Raw genomic sequence first — 15577 nt, 5'->3', positions numbered from 1 at the left:
AAATATTGAGAAATAAATAGTACTAACAAAGGTAAAATAAACATAATATGGTAAATTATTTATTGATTTTATATGCTAGACAAGTATTATTACATATCCCAAAATAATATAGCACACAAGCAAAGTTAGATGAAGGGAGTACTATTTTATTCTTTATCATTTACTATAGCCGTCATTAGGGGTGTTCATGGTTCGGTTTGGATCGGTTACTAGTTAAAACTAAAACCAAAACCAAACCAACTTAAATTGGTTTTTAAATTTCTAAATCAAACCAAACCAAATCAAAAAAATAACCGTCGGTTTGGTTAGATTTTTTCGGTTCGAAAGTAATAAGTTTGTTGAGGACATACGCATCTCGATAGACAAAAACACTTAGGACATGAATAATTCACAAATAAGCTATTACACGAACAAAGTGATTCATCCAATATACCAAGTTTCGAAAACTAAAAAAACTCATTGTCAATAACATAAAGTTGGTTCAATATTCTAGAGATCTCAACATCTTATCAATAGACTTTTCAATAAAATTACACCTTAAAATATTGAGAAATTACTTCTCAAAAAACAACAACAACCAGTATTTCATAGTCAAAACTAATCAATTACCATCTTCTTTAGTTTGAGCTTTAAATTATTCAATGTTGCGTTAGAAAATTTTATAAAGAACAGAGAAAGTGTGATCTTTAAAGTAATGAATATTGAGAGATTTAGACTTAAAGTTTTAATAGTTGGGCTAAAATTTAAGTGTTTGGTTTCAGAAAATAGTAAAATTAAAGACTTAAGTTAATTAAAATTTATCAAAATACTTATATTTTATTTATAAATAATTGTAAAATTTATATATATAACTTCTCGGTTCGGTTTGGTTATTTTTGCGGTTAATTTTTAGTAAAACCAAAACCAAACAAAATAATATCAGTTTTTTAAAATTTAAAACCAAACCTAACCAAATCAAGCTAAATATCGATTTTTTTAATCTGTTTGGTTCGAATTGCGGTTTAATTTGATTTTATAATCATAACCATGAACATCCCTAGTCGTCACTCATCTGTCGAAGCATCAAATACACTTTATTCAAAAAGTAATATAATAAAATTAATGAAAATGAGATATCTTGACTATTTACATCGAATTGAAGAAAATCATTTTTTTTCAAATTTCATATATGTAAAAATTGTAAAATAAATAAATTGTAAAACTATATTTTTTTTATAGGAAAAATTAGGGCTGGGCATTCGGTATTTCGGTTCGGTTTTGGTTTTTTTTTCCGGTTTTTTTGGTTTTCGATTCTTGTACAACGTGTACCGAACACCGAACCAAAATAATTCGGTTCGATTCGGTTATTATTATTTAGGTTCGGTTTTTGTTATTTCGGTTTGGTTTTTGTTAATTCGATTTTTTGTTATGGGTCTGCTTAGTGGGCTTTTTAAAATTTTGTAATTTTTTTGTTTATTTTATTTATGTTTATTTCTTTTTGCTTATTTTACTCTGTTTTTCAAATTATTGTATGATTCAAAATAATAAATTGTCATTAACATTGAAATTTAGCCTTGTTATAACATTGAAATTTACCGGTCATTGTTGTGCTACGGCTGCCTGCTGGTCGATTGGCAGCTGCTGCGTGCTGCTGGTCGACGAAATGGTCGACGCTGCTATAGTCTGTAGACGACTAGACGTGGGAAGTGGGAACGGTAATTTTTGCCTTTTGGGAAGTGGGTTTGTAAAGTTGAAAAGTTTGAAAAGACAAACTTTTGTTTTTAATTTTAAATTATAATATTTATTTTTAAATATTAATAATTAATATAATATTAATATATATTATAATTTATATATTTCGGTAAACTGAAATACCGAAATACCAAATTACACAAAAATTACATACCGAAAACCGAATCGAAATACCGAAAAATACAAAACCATATACCGAATACCAAACTGAAAATTGAAATACCGTAACCAAATTACCAAAATAATTTGGTTCCTTTCGATTTTTCGGTGTTTATGCCCACCCTAGAAAAAATAGTAAGTGACCTACAAAATCAATGTTTATTTGGTTAAAGCACTTGGTTAACTCCGCCATTGCAGCTTAGATTTGTTTCATCAGAAGTATATAAATGGTCTCCTAATTGCATGTTTTCCTCCGCCACCATTAACCCGACCGCCGACTGAGTCGACTCGCTCCGCCGTCCGTCAACTTGCAATCTGACTCAACAATGAGCTGCTCATCATCTTTGATTCTTCCTTCCATTTCTTCGAATGGATTTCGAAGATTTTGTCCTATGAAATTGGATAAGTCTAGGGTTTTTATGAGCAGCATTTCCGTTGGATCTCGAATTGCCGCCGTTGATGATGCTCTCTTCGCTGATTATAAGCCTACCAATGCTTTTCTCTTCCCTGGCCAGGTCATTTCACATTTATCACCACTACTGGATTAGAAAAATTGAATTCTGTAGTTTATTTGTTTAAGTAATTTCATTATTATTTGCTACTGAATTGAAATAATGATAATTACTATACTTTATAAGTATATCGGTTCTTCTTCATTTCATAATTCTCTTGCTGGATTAGATTTTGAAAAGAAGAAGAAAAATTTGCTAATTTGATTGAAAATTTTGAATTATGTAGCTCATTTCATTGTTATTTGCTGCTGAATTAAAATTATGATAATTACACTTGATAAGTATTTCGGTTTTCTTCATTTAGATTTTGAAAAATTAGCGATTTTATATTAATTATGTAGCTAGAGTTTGGCCATGGATTTTGAAAAAATATCTTTGAATATATGTTTGGCCATTTAAACTTTGATTATATCAGATACTGAAAATCTGATCTTTCAAATGTTTTTAAATTCTCAGACCTGGTTTTGGGATTTTTTGGGACTTGCGCTCACAAAGATACAATTTTTTTTTCCATTTAAAATGCATGTCCAAACACAAATTTAAATTCCAAAAGTCATAACTTCACAAATTTTCAAGTTTCAAGTTCCAACTTCAAAATTTATGGAAGTGGAAATTTTGAAAACTACTTGATAAGATTTTGAATGGGAGAAAAAGGTCTATGCTGTATAGCTGTTTTATTTCATCAATTGGTTCGAAGTTGGATTGAAAACTTTTTAGCTTTGAGTTCATTTTGTGTATTTAAATTCTATATTCAGTTGTCTAGTAACTTGGTTCCTACTTCCTGCTGAATAGAATGCTGATAATTACTTGATTATATTTCTCCTATTGCATTAGATTATGAAAAATTAATATGCTGTGCTGAACATAGAAGTGTGTTTGGAAAATTTGCTAGCTTTTAATTCATTCTATGTGTGATTTCTGCTAATTCAGTTGTTATTTTACCTAATTACTTGATTCCTGCTAATTCAGTTGTTATTTTGTCTAATTGGTGATCGGTTTTCTTGCTGATTCAAAAATGATCATAATACTTGATAAGTATTTGTGCCTAAGAAAGCTTGAACAATGTTTTCTTCAACATGGTGTAACCTAACCAGAGAAAAAGGTAGAACTGAAGCTTGAGAGTAGGAATATATCATGTTAGTATCTCCAGCTTTGCATTACCGCCACAATGCTTCAACTTCTCTGGCTACCTTTAAGTAGCTATAGTTCAAACCAATCTGTTCATGGTTAATTTAGTGAATATCTGGTCTCATGGTCATCACGGTGTATGACTAGTTTCTAGAATAGTCATGTCACTGTGATCACAAGATATCCAATTTCATGGCAAACTATTTTATCAGCACTATACCTCTGCAGGGGGCACAAGCTGTTGGAATGGGTGCAGAGGCTCAGAAGGTGCCTGCTGCAGCTGAATTATACAAGAGAGCAAATGAAATCATGGGGTAAATATGATGGATCAAGTCTTATAAATGCTCTGATCAACAATCTTTGGAAAATTGCTTCTTTTGCATAAACATTTTTAAAAATGTTTACTCATAATTCACATTCCTAACCTTTTGGATTGAGTTGAAACTGATAGATGTGCAGTGTTATCAAAGGCGCGCTTTGAGCTTGCTTAAGCCCTAAAGCGAGGCTCAAAACGTGTTGAGCGCTTCGCCTCGCCTAATGTGCGCTTCAGTGTCATCATCAAAGTTCTAAGACAAACTTTTCCTTGTCAATGAGCCTCTTATGAAGAAGTGATACTAAACAATTGATATTTAACTTTATCATAAGTTTTTTTCAATTTCTTTGGTCATATATTTTTCATTCATGTTTATAATTATTAGTCTTGGCCTAAACATACACATTTTACTTTTTTCTCCCTTTGCGCCTTTTTTCATTAAAGCCCACGCTTTATTTGTGTTTTGCGCTTAAAGTCCCCACGGACCTTAGAGCTCTTTTGCGCTTTTCGCTTTTATGTTAATGACGATTTTGAGAGATAATATTTCTTCATCCTTGCTTACAGGTTTGACCTTTTGGATATTTGTATTAATGGTCCAAAAGAGAAGTTAGACTCCACTGTTCTAAGCCAGGTATCGTCTCATCATTTTTTTCTTGTTTTTGAATCACACCTCTTTTTTGGTATTACAGTTATGTGAAACAACTTGTTCATAACTAAAACACATTGATCCCGTTAAATCACATATACAAAAGGAACAGCAGAAGGTTTTGCAATGCATGCACGTTTTGCTTTCAGTAAACAGAGGAAGTGTTATAGATGATGTTTGTGATGACAAATAGGATATAACTTACACAATCATTTTTGACTGGCTCATAATTTACTTGTTCCCAGCCAGCTATCTATGTCACTAGCTTAGCTGCGGTAGAGATACTCTGTGCTCGTGAGGGGGGTCAGCAAATAATTGATTCGGTTGACGTCACATGTGGTCTGAGCTTGGGTGAATACACTGCTCTGGCATTTACAGGAGCTTTCAGGTTTCTACCCTTCATAACATTATGCTTTAGGAGTAGCTTATGTCTAGATGTACTTTCTTATCCTTCCCATCCTTTAAGATGCAAGTATTTGGATTTCCACTAATCTGATTACCTTTGCCAGTTTTGAGGATGGGCTTAAGCTGGTTAAGCTTAGAGGAGAAGCTATGCAGGTAATATTAATGATCATAAATTTGTGTCATGCATGGAACTCTGACAATCAGAGTCAAAGCTATGATTTCAACTTTATGGGTTCGGCTTTTTATAATGACGATTTTGAGAGATAATAACTGGGTTCCAAATTTAATATTTATTCATATTTAATGAATTTATTAACATAAGTATACTGTTTGAGCAAAATCGACTGGGTTCGGACTTCGGCCTAACCCGCATGCAGGCTACTAGCTCTGCCCCTGCTGACAATATCTATTCTGTCCAGGATGCTGCTGATGCTGCAAAAAGTGCAATGGTTAGTATAATTGGACTGGATTCTGACAAGGTTCAGAAACTGTGTGATGCAGCTAATGAAGAAGTTGATGAAGCCGACAAAGTTCAGATTGCAAATTTCTTATGCCCCGTAAGTTTCTCCAAAAGCTTTGTAACCAGAATAAACTCCATATTTACATATTGCATGTGGCTAAGCATTTTCCAGTCTTGTTGTTGCACTATCTTTTTATAGGGAAATTATGCAGTCTCTGGAGGTGTTAAAGGAATTGAAGCAGTAGAAGCAAAAGCAAAATCGTTCAAAGCACGAATGACGGTATTTCCTTTTTCTATCCAAATGCTAATGTATGTCTTGTTGCCAACTGCTAATTTGCATCTTAACATTGGATTTAATTGTTCCAGGTACGTCTAGCTGTTGCCGGAGCTTTTCACACAAGTTTTATGAATCCAGCTGTCTCAAGATTAGAAGCTGCTTTGGGTGCAACAGAGATCAGAACTCCCAGAATACCAGTAATATCAAATGTTGACGCGCAACCACATGCAGATCCAGATACAATTAAGAAAATATTAGCTAGCCAGGTAAAAAACTGACAGTACACAAGATTAAGTTGATTAAAGATGGTTGGACACAATCTTCTGTGAAATGTTGATTCATCATGTTTGAACGTATGCAGGTGACTTCACCAGTTCAATGGGAGACCACAATGAAAACTCTCCTAACAAAAGGGCTAAAGAAAAGCTATGAATTAGGACCTGGAAAGGTAAAACTCATTGATACTCCACAAATCATTCAGTATCGATCACTTTATGACTAATGATCTTATCGCTTTAGCAAGTGCTTGATTTGGACTCCAATGTTTCAGGTTATTGCCGGTATTGTCAAGAGGATGGACAGAGGTGCCGAAATTGAGAACATTGGCGCTTAAGCTTTGTATTGAGAGACATCATCGGTGGTTATTCTTTGAGTGAGTTTGAGCTTGAGTTTTTGAATGTTAACGTCATTATGATCTTTGTTTAAGTAGCATACTGAACTCGGATTAAAATATAACTTTCTGAATCTCAGTAGATATTAATGTGATGAAACCATACACACTATCAGTTCTTATGTGGTTTGGTTTCTGATAGTTTCACTTTCACTAAATGTGAAAACTGGGCAGAGAAATAAGCTCAGCAGACCATGAGATAGTGTTGCCTTTTCCAGCGATTGTGCTTTCTTGTTGATGACTAATATCATGTTTGGTTGTTTTGTCACTTCAATGATACCAAATATTTGGTCTAGTCGAAGAGCGTTGCTCGTGGTGCTTGCTTGTTAAACCATAGACATTCTAGTGCATCAAGAGTGTTTTGTAAGTTCTATTGCTTTGCAATTTCAAAATACATGCCTTCCACCATGCTAGGCTTTGGTCATTTTTGGATAGTGATAATGATCTAAAACACATGAAGTATCTTTTTTTTTTTGCGAATTGTCTACCTAAATTAGGTGTTTGCATTTTCTACTTGAACTATCATCACTATTTGTTTTTCAATGCACATTGACTAGTATTTGATGGTGCGTATTTGATAATTATATGAATTCATTGAAAAAATAATTTTAAAAATTAAAAGATAATGGTTAAAATTACACTTTGAAGTATTACTTTGTTGTGACTTTTCTACCTTAACTATTAGAAGTTCGCATTTTTGTCAGAACACACATTGAAATAAATGAATTAACTGTCATATGAACAAATTTTTATGGGCAAATTTAGTTGTTATGCCTTTTTTTGAATGATGGTATTCAAACACTTTATCTAATCAGTTTCGAGGTGTGTTTTCATAAGTAATTGATGATAGATTAGGTTAGAAAAATATACACATGATAATTTATCTAATCAGTTTCGAGGTGTGTTTTCATAAGTAATTGATGATAGATTAGGTTAGAAAAATATACATATGATAATTTAGGTACGAAACTCGCAACAAATTGATACTTCAGGTATTTCTAAAGAAAGTTACGATTGGATGGTCAGATTGTTTGGGCATAGGCATTTTCTTTCTAGCTTTAACTACAACAACAAACGTAATCCCACAAGTGAGGTCTGAAATGGGTAAGATGTACACAGATCTTATCTCTACTTTTGTAAGGGTAGAGAGGCTGTTTCCGTTAGACGGCTCAAAAGATTCTTTCTAGCTTTAACTTAGATCAGAAATTATGGATGTCAATATCATATGCAACTGTTTTAGGCACAGCAAGGACAGCAACATAATCCAACTCACTACACCAGAACTATCATGTCACACATGAGCTAGCAGATTCATCTCAACACTTCCCACACAACAAAATACATGACATAAAATGAATCTACCAGCCAAACGAAGTCGTCCAACCACCAAGAACCTATGTTGCACAAACTCTTCAAAAATATTGTCAGACGCCCCGTAGTACCATCAAACCTCCCTATAACGGGAGTCGTTTGTTCGGATATTCTTTGAATGATATAGCGAAATGCAGCTAGATCACACGTATAGTATAACTTGGCCATTGTAGTAAAATATTGTTACAGAGAGGATTACTATTATAGAGAGGTCTTGTCTAACTATACCGACTTGACATAACTTGCTACAAGAAACCTTATGGACAACTTGCTACATGACCTGCTACATGCATAAACTGTACAGGTATAGCTTAATTGAGCAAAGCAAACAAAATTTTGGCTCATGCTCGCAAGCCGCAACCCCACTCTTTCTTAGCTAGAACAACCTAAGAAACGGTAACCATCACAAATATTTGTACAGTCAAATATCTCTATATAGAAGTTGGTTTTAAAGAAAACTTGGCCGTGGAAGCGATATGTTGTTATAGAGAAGGACTACTATAGAGAGGTCTGACTGAACACAGATTCAAAGGGCAAAACACAAACCAAAAATCAAAGGAAATCATAATTTGCTGGATTCATTTCAACCACATGAGCTAGCCAGCAGATTACATTCACTGTTTTTGCATAAACAGAAAAAGGAAATAGAACAAAAACAACTGCCTAGGAGTTATCCAAACACCAAAACCAGAAATTTCTAAATGGAACATTTCTTTTTCGATACGATAAAAGTTTTGAAATTTCCAAATGGAACATAAAAAGATCACTTCCAAAAGTACCATATTAACAAAAACTTGCAACTGAAACCTATTGCACTACTTATCATAGACATAAACTACAAAGCTTACTGCTAAAGACTTCAAGGGAAGTTGCTCCTATGTCCTCCAAGATGACAACGGCGTACATGGTTTGACCACGGATGGAGCAATCGAGAAGGTGGTGCCCGCCCTAACGGATTTCCAGTATTATCAAATTGTGGAGGGAAAAGATCATAATCTCCACCGATTACATGTGGCATCCAAGGTACCGGAAATGGATGACGACCCCCTAAAATTCGCAACCCATCAACCACTCTTCTTCTATTAATCACTTTCCTTCTCTTCCTACTCTCCCAAGACTTAACAAACTTCTCTTTCCAATGCCCCCCTTCTCCCGATATCTCACCATCACCAAACTGCTCCACATATTTCTTCTTCCACAAATCATCACTCGAACCCAAATATCGCAATTCAGAGCTCAAACAACTCACTTTCGCTATCTCAACACCCGGAAGGGATTCCAAAATCTTCAACTTAAGGTCAGTCGGAAGTCGCGTAAAGCACGGTGGAAGCACCAAACCAGACTTTTCACACAAATCAATCAACAATGGCAATACAAGCCCATCCTTAACATTCCTCCAAAACACAAACACTTCCTTCTCTCCAAAATCCCCATCTACTACCTCATTCAATCCACAATTAGCCCACACAACATTCAAAAACGGAACCAATTGATCTTCGTTTAACGTCACTCTAAACGTGGAAACCAACCCCCCACCGGATAATGACCCATGAGCAATAAAGAACTTCCCTAAAGACTGAAACTTTAACTCAATACAGTGAATCACATTACAATTACCTTCTTTTACATGATCAATAACCTCAGGTAAGGTGTAAAACAGTGTCCTTCGAGATCCAGAAGACCAATATTTCAAAAATTGAGATACACTAACTTCAGTAAACGTAATAGGGTCAAGAAGAACAAACCCAGATTCTACAAAAACAGCATGAACAGCAACCACCAACAGCTTATGGTCACGGCTACCATCGTCATCGTTTAGTTCCTCTGTAAACACTTTCCTCAAAAACCCAGGTACAGAAAACGATTTCGTAAAATTCACATCACTGTAATCTCCATTATCATCTACCTCCATAAACTCCTCCATTTCCTCACCCCCAGGTATATAATTTTGAGTTTTCGTCTCGTGGGGTTCCGATTGGTCGATTTGGGTGTCCATTTCTTTCACTGTTTCAGATTCTTGAACAATTTGGGTGTCCAATTTTTTCACAGTTCCAGATTCTTGGACGATTTGGGTGTCCGATTTTTTCAATTTGGGGATATGGGTTTCAGTTGAAATTGAAAACCCAATTGGATTTTGAGTGAAGAAGATGAGATCACCTGAGGTAATACCAATCGATTGAAGCGTATCTTCTTCAGAAGATTGAAGTTCGTCCTTTCGATTGAGAGAAAGATAAACGGAATTTGGTGTTGATGATGATGGTAATGCTTGAGAGATTCGATTTTTGAGTTCTTGAAGAGTGCAGGATGAAGATTGTACATCGATTTTTATGGTTTCTTTGGTTTCGATGCATCTGATTCTGAGTTTCATGGTGGCTATGGCTTATGGCAATGGCGGTGGATTTTTTTGACCCTTAGATATGTACTTTAGGATATATACAAATTTTTGTAGGGAGTAATATTTTTTATTTCCATATTGAACTAAAAAAAAATAAGTAAGAAATTATTTAATTTCTTAGAAAATGTTTTCTTGTTTTTTGTACTAATTTTGCGGTGAGTGTCTGAAGAGGATAGAATATATGCAAATTTTTATTACTCTCTTTGTGAAGATAGGGAGGTTGTTTTGAATAGATCTTCACAACCAAATTGTTTCGTCTTCAAAAGAGTTCCCACTTCCCCCCACCCCTCCTGCTATTACTACTACAAAGAGACTAGTCGCGGCAAGCGATGAAAAAGATCGTAGTTGTTTAAGGTGAAAGAAGTTTCGATCACAGATAACGATGAATTTCATTTTTTATATTGACATAGATGATTTTTCGACATCGATGGATCAACATTTTTTTATGTATATCATCTGAATTTTTTGACTCACGGTGTTAAGTATTTGCACTTTAGATCTCATGACTCGATCTGTAGATGATGATATCGTCATTCGTCATCTTCGATGACGTGATCCTTTCTTATTCATTTGTACTGATCCATTACTCATAAAAAGGGGGAACGGCCAAAAAGGGACGTATGCTTTGAGAGGCGGGGGGGATGGGGGAGAGAAAAAACGCATCCATAGAGAATTGTTGTTATTGTTGATCTTATTATCTCACCTAGTGAGACTACCCCAAACACAAGTGTAGGAGTGTCCGATTATGAGACTACATGTTAAATATAAGAGGGTTTTCTATTAATAATTTTCTAAAAATGTCTTGATTATTGCAATTTAGTGGATTGAGGATTTGGAGGTAGTAAATTTACATCAACTAATAAGAGAAATAATGGTGCCCTTATTCCCAAAAGCTCAAATTCATCATTTGTTTCGTATTCATTTTGATCATTATCCCATGTTGCGGGCTCTACATCCTTTTCATCTAAATCGAAATAAGATTTTTAGATTCGAATTTAATATTTGACTTTTTTTGCATGAATTTAGTAGTTTTTTTGTTTGCAAGAAACCTATTCTATTATATTCTAGCAAAGTTGATTGGAATACAAAAATCACTACATTTCTCTACTAGTAGTACTTTTCTACAAAATCTTGAACAAGAGATAATTTTCGAATTCAATTAATCACATTTTGAAATTAGAAGAGGTATTTTGGAAATTAAAATCGAGAATTTCTTGGGTAGACGATGGAGATGCCAACACTAAGTATTTTTCATTTATCTACCCTTCAACAACGTAGACATAATCGTATTGCAACAATAAATGATAAAACAAAAAGGAACTTGGGTCACTAATCCTATCACATTAAATTACTAGAAACATAGGCCTTTTCTAATGTGAATCAATGAGAAATTTGTGTGTAAAAACATGATTTTTTCATTTATTTTCCATCGAACCAACTCACTGGGAAAACACATGATGAAAATAGATTCTCACTAAAATACTGGAAAGCTTCCTAATTTTTTAATGTGAAAATACTATTATTTTTTCTTCACTTATCGATTCAATCAAAATATCAATAAAAGTAATCACTAAATATTTTTCAATGGAAATTAGTGATTTTTTTTAGTAGTGCCGCTATTAAAGCTACTGTTGTTAGCTATTGTTCTACTCTAATACACTATACTGAACACATTTCATCTACTAAAAAACACAATAGTACAAATGAAAGTGCTTAATTCAACCTTCACCAATATATATTACAAATTCAGTACGTGTATATATTATATTATTCTTGAGAAAAATGTTTTCACTTTTCCCATACATGCACTAGTATAGTAGATATATATATTTATCAAATGTAAGACTTGCAACAAAATTAAGTACAATAAACCTCTTTTTGATCTCACTAATCAAGGCCTCATGAAAATATATCCAAAATTGGACAAGTTGAAAAGGCTCCAATCATTTTCATTATTCGCGCTATGATCATGACTTGGATCTTGTACTGCTAATTCTGGCTCTGGCTCTGGCTTTGGTTCTGGTTCTGGCTCTGATTCTAACTCTAGTCCTCCGGTTGATGAATTATGACTTGTATTTAGAATATCATTAGGAAATACCATATGATCATGATGGTCATGTGAATTAGACCATATCATCTCTTCACTAGGCAATGGATGTAGCTCCATATAAGTGTTGCCTAATTGATCATGATTGATAATATTCACATTATTCATATTTGTATAATGACCATCATGAATATCACTACGATTCATTATATTTTGCTTCTCATCATGAATCCCACTTAAATAAACACCATCACAATCACCATCGCCAATTAATTGTGATTCTTGGCCTAAATTGCTAGTCATGAACTCCATGTCTATCATGGTTGAAAACTCAAATGATGGAGCGACAAGTACTCCTTCTTGATTAGACAATAATAAATTATCAGACAATTCAAGATTCTGATGGTTCTTCGATTGTGATGGAGTGAAATTATCACTATTCAAGAAATTTGAATAGACTAAAGCAAGATCAATAGTTGGCCCATGATGATCCAATGAATTACTATTGGATTGATTATGATGGTCAATATTAGAATGATTTAAACAAACCCCATGTCCCAAATTTCTTGAAATAAGATCATGTTGATGAATTGTACTAGAAGAAGACTTACCTCTTCTACTTTTTCTGCATCCACCACCAATTGGAACATTCCTTAAAGAACCACCTTTAGTCCAATACCTTCTACAACCTTTGCAAAAATACCTAGGTTGTGTCAAACTATAGTTGTTGTAGTAACAAAATTTTGTGTTTGTTGAACCACAACGAGGACATGTTGGTACTAACTCAACATTGGATTTCCATATACCTTTTTCCATCTAAAATTAACACAAGATTGTTGTTGTTGTTGTGTTTTTTGATCAAGAATTTGCTCCTTTTGAATAATAGCATACATCTCCCTTGAAGTTAAAAAATCTTGACCATATGAGTTATGACTATATTTTCTTGAAATATATATATCTACTCTCTCCTTTTCAATTTACATGATATGGTTTAATTAGCTCACGCGGCCCAAAAACAATTCAAGAAAACAATGAGAATATTTGAAAATTTTGATCTTAAATGTATCGTAATATATAATTATGTGATTATAAGACTTTTAAAATTTATAGTATCAAACATGTCATAAACATTGAAACAACTATAAAAGCTTGTCATGATCAAGGGTAATATGAGAAGTCTAAACATAGGTAGAGCCATCATTTGAATTTTATTATTCTACTTTCTTGGATAACATGTTAGTTAGTAATTAGATTCTGAATTTCAATTATTATTTTTTACGTATTTGATAAACTTTTAATACAAATATAGAATTTAAACTAGAGTTATGTACTGAGTTTAGCAGATCTAGTACGTAATCATCTTGTTTTACCTTTGAGAGTCTAAAGCTAATAATTTGCGTTTTCAAATATAATGTTTTTCTAGATTGACAAATAAGAAAATAGTGTCACATAAATGAAAACCGCGAGTAATTATTCTTGGTATTTTTTTATTTTTTATTTTTATTTTTATGGAGAATTGTGTCAAAAGAGCACATGGAGAAGGGCTGTTAAGGTTGACGGAATTACAAGACTTTAACATTCCCGGCGGCGAAGAAGAGGTGTCGGGTGTTTGTGACACGTGGAGAAACATGATTGGTTGAAAAGGGAGCAAAGTCCTCGAAAACTTCAAGTAGCTTTTAGGGACACAAAGCTTGGGTTCTAAAAAAAATAAAATAAAAATAATTTAAGTGTTTATAAATAATAATAACTATCTCACCGTCTTAATTTATGTGAATATTGATTAGAACGGAGTTTTAAAAAAATGAAATTCAAATAACTTTTTATTCATATTTTTTATTGTTCGATTTCTCATCTAAGTCTTTAGTATCTGATTTGAGGTTCTAACTAGTTCAGATGTGTGTTGTATATGACATATTAAAGGGTAAACTTTATACCAGCATATATATGTTTTTTTTCATTTTTGAGATCAATCTGAGACTTTTGATTAAGTGTATCGGAGTGGTATCTACAATACCCCTATCATGATTATTAGGCAATAATAATTCAAGTAATTAACACCATCATCTTTATTTTTAATCAGAAATTTTGACTTTGAGTATTAAAAACACAATTATTTTTTATAGAGAACGTTTTATCTCCTAGAATGATACTTTTACGAATAAATCTAAATTAATCAAACTCAAAATAGCTATCGAACACAGATAAAAAAAAGAAGTCTATGGCTAAACTTTAAAATAGTTGGTCCAATATGCAAACCAAACTAAAATTATTTACTCTCTTCATCCACACTTGATTTGACACATTTTTTTAAAAAAAATTAAAAAATTATATTATTCCTAATTATTTTAAGTTATTTAAATGTTGAAAACTAAATTGTAAAATGAGAAATACTTGATAATAAAAATAAAATAAATATAAAATAATAATAAGTTTTTAAAATTTTCAAACTGAACAAGTAAAAATGGACGGGACAGTAATTCCCAAATGTTTAGGCATATCAAGCTTCAAGATAACTAATCTCAAAGATCAAATTATTGCAACAAGTTTTGTCTCATAAGTTTGCAGCTAGATTTTTTTTTCTTTAAGCTCTTGATCAAAGAATTTTGGAGTAAAGATAAAATTATTTCTGTGTAATCTATATATTATGAGTTTGAACCGTCAAAACAATCACTAATGCTTGTATTAGAATAAGTTGTTTATATCACATGGTCTCTTGGAGTGAGGTCTTTTTCTAAATTCTTCTAATACAAAATATTTTATGTACTGAATAATATATATATATATATATATATTATTTTCAGATATATATCTTGGGAATTTAACTGCTAGCTGCATGTTGATAAAATGTTTCATCAATTTGATATTCTCATGTAATTGTTGCCATCAATGCGCAAGTACATGTTGGATAGTTAGTGAACATCTAATTGTGATTATCCCCCTAACCCAAACTTATCTTCTTCTTTTTTAATGACTTTGGAAATTATATTTATATGGGTGTGTACTGTCGATGAGGAGCTACAATATTAGATACGAGTTTAGACGAATTTAGTATATAGTTTTTGCATACATTTTGTATTTGTATAAGTATATGTAATTGTAAATTAATAACTAAATTGAGCTATATATATTTTTGATGACAAATTTAAAATCATAAACTTTAAATCTTAATTTCGTCTTAGTTAATTTATAAATATTCAGGGTATTAAAAAAGAAATGTGATCTAGTGCACATCTATTAATTAACACTAATTTTGCTTCTTTAGATAATATAATAGAATTTCTAAGCTTAGATTGATTAATGTTCATTTAATTTTATACTTTGGACAAACGATTCTCAAATAAGAAAAATTTGAAATATTAGTATAGAAAATGGAGTTATTTTATTTGAGCCCATTGCCCCTCCCCCCACACACCTACCCTTGCAATATACTCTGACAGTAAAGTGGTAAAAAGGACAGAAAATG

At 32.7% G+C, this 15577-nt stretch overlaps 3 protein-coding genes across 3 annotated transcripts in view; 1 reads left to right on the top strand and 2 right to left on the bottom strand.

Annotated features, from left to right (window-relative positions):
- The first annotated feature begins 2134 nt into the window (after positions 1-2134).
- On the top strand, positions 2135-6496 carry LOC125836295 (uncharacterized). Its single transcript, XM_049515473.1, has 10 exons — positions 2135-2405; positions 3759-3844; positions 4408-4474; positions 4735-4877; positions 4999-5047; positions 5314-5451; positions 5554-5634; positions 5721-5897; positions 5993-6079; positions 6182-6496. The coding sequence occupies exons 1-10, from the start codon at positions 2217-2219 to the stop codon at positions 6242-6244; spliced, it is 1080 nt and encodes a 359-aa protein (XP_049371430.1). The 5' UTR covers positions 2135-2216; the 3' UTR covers positions 6245-6496.
- Positions 6497-8230: 1734 nt separating this feature from the next.
- The window catches only part of LOC125836196 (F-box protein SKIP22-like), a 218576-nt gene continuing 211229 nt past the window's right edge, over positions 8231-15577 (bottom strand). Inside the window, exon 2 of the mRNA XM_049515310.1 lies at positions 8231-10051. Within this exon, the coding sequence (XP_049371267.1) occupies positions 8532-10040 (1509 nt within the window). The 5' untranslated portion in view covers positions 10041-10051 and the 3' untranslated portion in view covers positions 8231-8531. The remainder of the gene's footprint in view (positions 10052-15577) is intronic.
- On the bottom strand, positions 11959-12930 carry LOC125836330 (dof zinc finger protein DOF3.5-like). Its single transcript, XM_049515515.1, has one exon. The coding sequence runs from the start codon at positions 12928-12930 to the stop codon at positions 11959-11961; it is 972 nt and encodes a 323-aa protein (XP_049371472.1).

This window comes from Solanum verrucosum, unplaced genomic scaffold (assembly GCF_900185275.1).
Source record: "Solanum verrucosum unplaced genomic scaffold, falcon-dt-bn FXZP01000284.1, whole genome shotgun sequence".
Classification (NCBI taxonomy): domain Eukaryota; kingdom Viridiplantae; phylum Streptophyta; class Magnoliopsida; order Solanales; family Solanaceae; genus Solanum; species Solanum verrucosum.
Note: the sequence above shows the minus strand (reverse complement) of the source record. Positions and strands in the feature narration are given on the sequence as shown.